This window comes from Gossypium hirsutum, chromosome D08 (assembly GCF_007990345.1).
Source record: "Gossypium hirsutum isolate 1008001.06 chromosome D08, Gossypium_hirsutum_v2.1, whole genome shotgun sequence".
In the NCBI taxonomy this organism is placed as follows: Eukaryota; Viridiplantae; Streptophyta; class Magnoliopsida; order Malvales; family Malvaceae; genus Gossypium; species Gossypium hirsutum.
This window is the reverse complement of record NC_053444.1, coordinates 5,735,034-5,741,790: the sequence shown is the minus strand read 5'-3', so window position 1 is coordinate 5,741,790 and position 6,757 is coordinate 5,735,034. Positions and strand designations below refer to the sequence as shown.

The following is a 6,757-nucleotide window of genomic DNA, read 5'->3' as shown; positions in this document are numbered from 1 at the left end:
GATCCTTTTTTGTTTCCATGAAAGAGATTGTTGCACGTAAGACTGCATTGTTGTTGTAGCAACAGAGTCACCTCTCTGTTCGTGACCTTGCTAATAAATTCGATAAGGGGTTAGCTACTACTGCTAAGTTGTCTGAAAAGGCTAGACTCAGAGAGGCAGCATCACTAGGGAAACATGTCCGTTGAAGAAGTTTAGAAATGCGTTAGAATCTTTAAAAGGAGCGTGGCTGGAAGATATAAGGAAGGTGTAGAAGAAGCTATTGCCATGGTGGAAGCTCTAGCAGCTTTTAGAAAGAGCTAGCAAGAAGTAAGTTTGAGTTTCTTAGAGAGAAACTTGAAATTTGCTGCAACTAAAGCAAGGAGGAGTGTTGAAGATTTCCTTCCGTTACTATAACAAAATAATCTAGCTAATTTTAGTTCAATAAAATACACACTTTCCATTGAAATTATTTCTACTTCCCTCTTGCTTTTGTTGTTTTTTTTTTTTTCACTAAAAGTTTTTCTAAAAACTCCAACATAAGTAATGAAAGCCCAAATTGCATAAATAATGCCATTGCTACCAACGGTCAAGCCTTTAGCTAGACCTTGCCTCGACCCGAACTTTACACATCCTCGTAAAGCTTCGGACGGTTTTGTTTTCGCCGACAAAGTTGTAAACTGTTCTTATACAAGACATTGCCTGCTCTACTACTGTGTTGGCCATATTCAAGTCCACCATAACCTTCCTTGCAAGAAATAGTGAAACTTTTCCATATATTAAAGTAGGAAGCAGCAGCAGAAAGAAAAGGGAAAAACACAATAGCTAGTCTCCATAGTATCAAAAAAGCTGCTATGCAAGTTCCAATAAATGTGACACCTCTTGTTATTAAAGTCGGGACCTGACATAACAAAAAAGTCAATCAAAGCAACCTTCTATACACAAATATATAGATATATGTTAGAAGCATTTACAACCTTCTCACTTATAACTTCTTGAATAGTGAAACAGTCATTGGCAATGCCTGCGATTACTTCAGCTGTGTTTGTCATATTCAAATCAAAGTAGCCTACTTCTTGTCTTAGAACAGCTTTCAAATACCTTGTCCTCATTCTTGTGGCTTGTCTTCACCTGTTCTTGTCCAACAAAATCCGTCTGAAAATTTAAAAATGGAAAGAAATAATACATGGATTTTAATCTCTTTACTTAGAATCACCCAAGTAAAGAAATAAGCGTTGGGACTTGGATATATGAACTTTAAAATCACCTAGGAGAGAACCAACCCACCTCCCACAGGCAGTCAAAACCACATATAAATCAACCTGTTAGCCATAGAAGCAAATTAACCAAAAGGATCTTAGCCAGATTATATACACAACATAATTTGAAAATGACAAGGTACCTGGTGAACGTTGTGGGTGAGCATACCAGCAGCTGAAGCTGAACTAGCCCCACCAAACCAATATTGTAAAACATTCGGCCAATCAAATATATTATCAATGGTGCTACACTGCCATCTGCAACACCACCAATGAAGCCTGCACCCATCAACCACATATCTACACCATCGGCGTGCATGAAAATGGAGCCTATACATCCCTTTTTTCACCTTCTTTTTCTTATCTGCCGTGGCTTTTCGATTTTCTTCCTCCATTGGTATCAAAAAGTAGCTGTTCAGTTCAGCAGATTTACGGACTCACAAATTACAAACTAATAAAGAATGATTTGACTTGCATATTTTAAGTAACTTGGAGCCTTTTTTTCAGTTCAATTAGAGGGAAAATACAAAACTTTTTGACTTATAAAAAGATACTACTAATCAGTTATGCAGCAAAGCAACAAATCCGATGATATTTAGCATTTAATTATTAGCTATAAATTAGTAGAAATTTATTCATATGTTGTATATTTTATTGGATTATGAACTTAGATGAAGCCAACCGTTATGTAGGTTACTTTCTTCTAGAAAAATGAAATGATACTTAATTGGGTAAACTGCGGTTACTCATAGTCAATAAAATTTTATAGTTTCAATTATAAAAAATTTTAAATTTGTCGCTAAATTTATTGGGTTGGTTTCTTTTTCTTTTTTTTCTTTTTTTTTTGTCCTTTTTCATTATGTATTAATTTGGTCATAATTAACTCTTAACATTTATAAATTATCTCGATTTAACCCTCTAACTTAGACTGCCATGTGGATGTCATGTTGTAAACTTTTTTTATTCATTTTGGAATAATTTGACAAATAATGCAAGTTTAAGAGTTAAAAAGAGACAAAAATTAAATGAATGACTAAAATAACTTTTTCTTATAAAATTAAAAGGCCAGATAAATTATTATACCGAAAGGATCTAAATCAACTTAAGTATGCCTAAATTCAACAGCCATAAGTGTCAACTTCTTTATTAAAAATCATCCATGAATCGAATTCCTATTTCATCGCATCGACTCCCTTTTTGTGACTATAGAGTACAAAGAATTAGGATTTTCAGTGCTCACTAGTGTCAACTATGTCTTTTCGACAAATAAAATTTATACATATCCAAAAAATGTACTTTAAGAAATAAATATGAATGTAGCTAGAATTGGAAATAATATTTTATTTAGTTAAATTAAAACAAAAGAACTAAATACTCTTACGATAATATTTATTAATTTAAAAAAAGAAATTATCAATGAAGTTTTGGCTCACTGATAGAATTGCAGAGAATTTTAATGTCCAAGTTTGAGTCTTCAAATGATTTTATTCTAATGGTTGTAACTTTTAAAAAAAATACTATAATATTATTGAACTCGTGACACAAATGTAAAATACCTTAACATGAAAATTGGTATGGATATACGAATTGTCATCAATGCAGTTGTAGCTCTAAATTACATGTAGCACCCAAATGAATCTCCTTCTAACATAAACCAATCCACTTCTTGAAACTCAAAGCAGCTTCCCTCTTCTTTAGCTGGGATTCTGTCTGGAATTTAGGAGTCTTGCCCTTATAAAGTGTTTTATGGTACTTCAAGTAGAGGGTTCGATACTTGTATTTATCAATGAACATGTTTCCTTTTTCCATCATATCAACAACTTCGTTAGCTCGAACGAAAAATCCGCCCCTCACGAAGGTATATAACAAGGAATCCAGAAGTTCCTGATCAAACTTCATTGGAGCAGAAGAAGCAAGTGATTTCATTTCACCCCAGAGCTCGGTTACCTCGATGTATTTTCCTCCAATAGCAGCGTATCCAGTGACCATAGAATGGAAGGTTTGAGCATTTGGAGTATGCCCCAGGCTCCTCATTTTTGCCAAAGCTTTCTCAGCATCTGCCATTAACCTTTTCTTACAGAAAAAATGTATTACATTATTCCAGTCATGTACTCCACTATCCAGTTTCTGGCCTTCCCTGATTTCTCGCAAGAGCTTCGCCATTAACCCTGCTTCAGCATTGCCTGCACATCCCTCGACCAACTGCTCGAATTCAGGGTTACCACCTCTGGGTATCTTAGCCTCCTTCATCTCCTTGAATAGATCAAGAGCTCCTTGAGTATCCTGTCGAAGCACTTGGGATTGTATCAATGTGTCATAACAACTAGAATCTAGTTGGATCCCAGCCTTCTGAGCATCTCGTAAAAGTGAAGTCACTTCTTGTAGGCGGTTTGCTTTACAATATGCTTTTAACAGGGAGGCATATACAGAAGAACCAGTTCTAACTCCAGCAAAACGCATCTCATCCAAGAGGTCATGCGCTTGATCTAACCACCCAAGTGAAATGCATGACTTGATAACATGAACCAATGCCGAATCATCATTGGAAACTGGGGAATCTTCTTTCTCAGCCTTGATAAGAAACCGAGCCAAATCCTTGAGCTTCCCTGCTTCAAGGAAAGCCTTAACCAATTTCACGTAAATTTTTTCTGTTGGTTGTAGAATGCCATGTTCAGTAGTAATCAATTCAACTTGTGTCTGCAACTTAGCTAGCAAACTAAGAAGTACTTCCTTAGCCTCATTTCCAATTTTAACAAAATTTCTGTCTCTAGAGAACTCATCATAAGATATAATCTGGTGCTCTATTAATCTGTCCTTATGTGATCCCTCTGGTTCATTTTGGCTCAACTTTGGCCCAGAAATACGTGCAGTAAAGGCTCTGTTATCATTTCTAGCAGTTTCAAGCACAAGCGTAGCAACAGCAAGAGAATTTCGCGCATCCTTTGCTTTCCGTAGCATTTCCAAGACCATATTAGAGGCAGAATCAAGATCACCAAATTTTAAATGGCATGTAAGCAAGCAATTATAAAACTGTCGGAACTGAATATCAGTTAAGTTACAAGCTTCATCTATGTGCCTCTGAAGTTTCTTCAGCTCTTCCCTTCGCCCATTTCTTTCATATATGTGTGCCATTACAATCAGTAAGTTTGCATCAGCTTTTACACAAATTCGAGGCATTATGTCAAGGAGCTGCTCTGCTTTTCTTGTTGTGCAGAATAAAAGGCACCCGGCCAAAGCAATGTTGAAAGCGGTAGTATTAGGCTTCATAGCAATCAATGGTGCATTACTCTTCTTACGGGGGTCCACCCTCCCATCCTGGAACAAATAACCTATCTCAAGAATCAATTCAGCAGCTAGGTAAGCACCGGGAGCTGTTTGTGACATGTGGGCCAAGATGGCTGACCAGGCAGTTACAGGAGGAAATTGTTCAGTTTCTACCAATTTTCTCAGAATGGTCGATGCAGGAACCGGCAAACCGCATTTGGCAAGACCAAGAGAAAGATATATCAGAGGCTCCTTCTCCAACAAATTCTGTTTACTCTCCTCAAAGGCTTGTTCAACCATCGCATAAGCCTTCTCAAGCCATTTAACATCAAGGCTTTCCGCAAAACCTGTCAGAAGTCTGTTCACAACAGATTTTCGAGGAAACCCTTCCATCTGCATGTGCTGTTCATACAGCTTCCATGTATCTATATATCTTCGTTCATCAATTGCATTCAGTATTTCCATATTTAGTTTGGCTGGGTCTCGAGCCTGGACCAAGATTGTACCAGCCATTGTTGAAAATAGCATCAACCTATTAGGAGAACTTGAAGATGCGTTTAGTGTATTGTTTGACAACGAGTCGGAAATCCCACAAACCCACCTATGACTCCCATGAACAGGAGATGGGCATCTGCAAATCCTAGCAACACTAAAATGCCTACAAGAAAGTAAGGCAGATAAAAAGGAAGGGGAGACTGACGCGGTTGAACGTCTCATTTTCCTCTTGGCAAGCAATTTCCCAGAAATAAAATGTTAACAAGGATCAGAACCTGCAATGTTAGTAGATTTTCTGAGAAACCTAATAGACCGAAAAAAAAACCTTGAACTGACTTAAAGAGAGTTCAAATGAATATAAACCTAACTTCTACGTTTAAGAACCATCCAAAAAAAGGTGCAACATGGCAAGGACTCAATCAGCATTTCTATACGAAGAAAAGGGTTAATCATATTTAATCGATTTATAGAAAATAAGAGGCTTAACTTTCATGCAAGAAGAAGATAGAGAGCAGCAGTCTACTTCTCTCTGAGACATTTTATCAAATAAATCAAAGACATAAACCAACTGATGACACTTTTGCTAGGAAATGCTAAAAGCTTACAGGGTAAAAGTCAAGCTGACAGTCATTATTAAGGGTCATCAAAATTGGCACAGAGAAACAATGCAGGTGAGCTAGAAACTGGAAGTAAATGATGGAGAGTTTCCTGCATGCTGTTCTTCACTTGCAGTCTGATTCTCGATGAGGCATTTTATCAAATAAATCAAAGACATAACCAAACTGATTATACTTTTTGCGTAAAAGAAAAATGAATAAACACCCTTCTTCATTAAAGGGTAAAGCTGAAAACATACAATAACAAAGTGAAGTTGGAAGCCATAACTAAGCAAGGGTCATAGAAATTCGCACGGTAAAATGATACAAGTGAAGACACTCGACACAGCACGAATGTTCTTTTAAGGAAGCCGCATAGAAAAAGAAAATAAAGGAATTGGGGGCCCGTTTGGTTTTAAGTTTGGGCTCAAAAAAAGAAGAGTCCGCTTCAATTTTCTTAAACAAGAGGGAAAAAACGAATTGATTTATTGGTTTTTTAGTAAAGTAAATAATTATGCACTGATTTTAAATTTTCATTACAAAATTCATAGCATAAAATTAATAAAAAATACTTTCATTACTAGGGGTTCGTGTAAAATTAATTCAATTGGATAACATTTTTAAACTTTATTTTTTTTTAAATCTTGTTAAATCGCTAATCAATAATTCAACAATTTATACGTAAAGAAATAGCAAAAATTAACTGTTCGACCATTTATATGTAACAGATTAGCAAAAATTAATAGTTCATGTGTTAACGACAACTTGAGTAAATTTTAAATTTTCGTAGAGTATAAAGATCAAATTCTGACAAATTAAAGTAAATAAACTAATTTCTTCTTTACCGTAGAGTAAAAAAAATTATAATTAGACCTAAAAAAAATTAACTATGGCATAATAAATTCAATGTTTACAAGACTTAAACAAATATTTATTTAGATTTTGTGTTGATTAAAAAAAATAAAGGAAAATTGTTTTCTAATTATTAAATAGTAATTTTGGTTGCAACAATATGCTCCCAAATTTAAATCGTTGAATTCCATATTCAAGATTCAGCCCGGTCGACTATAGGTTTAATGTTGAATAGAAAAAAAAATGGAAGGAAAATTTTTAGAGATGAATAAAATATCAAAATAAAATTGAGCAGCTAATTAACTAAGACCAAAT

The 6,757-nt window shown here is 35.3% G+C and overlaps 1 protein-coding gene across 1 annotated transcript; it reads right to left on the bottom strand.

Moving 5' to 3' along the window:
- Positions 1-2,798: 2,798 nt before the first annotated feature.
- On the bottom strand, positions 2,799-5,987 carry LOC107960947 (pentatricopeptide repeat-containing protein At1g03100, mitochondrial). Its single transcript, XM_016897199.2, has 2 exons — positions 5,600-5,987; positions 2,799-5,269 (listed from the first exon to the last, which is right to left on the bottom strand). Exon 2 carries the CDS (start codon positions 5,214-5,216, stop codon positions 2,880-2,882), a length of 2,337 nt encoding a protein of 778 aa, XP_016752688.2. The 5' UTR covers positions 5,217-5,269; positions 5,600-5,987; the 3' UTR covers positions 2,799-2,879.
- Positions 5,988-6,757: the final 770 nt, after the last annotated feature.

What these genes read in the sequence shown, in the direction of transcription:
- LOC107960947 (XM_016897199.2), bottom strand. Translation starts at nt 5,216, where the DNA reads ATGAGACGTTCAACCGCGTCAGTCTCCCCTTCCTTTTTATCTGCCTTA.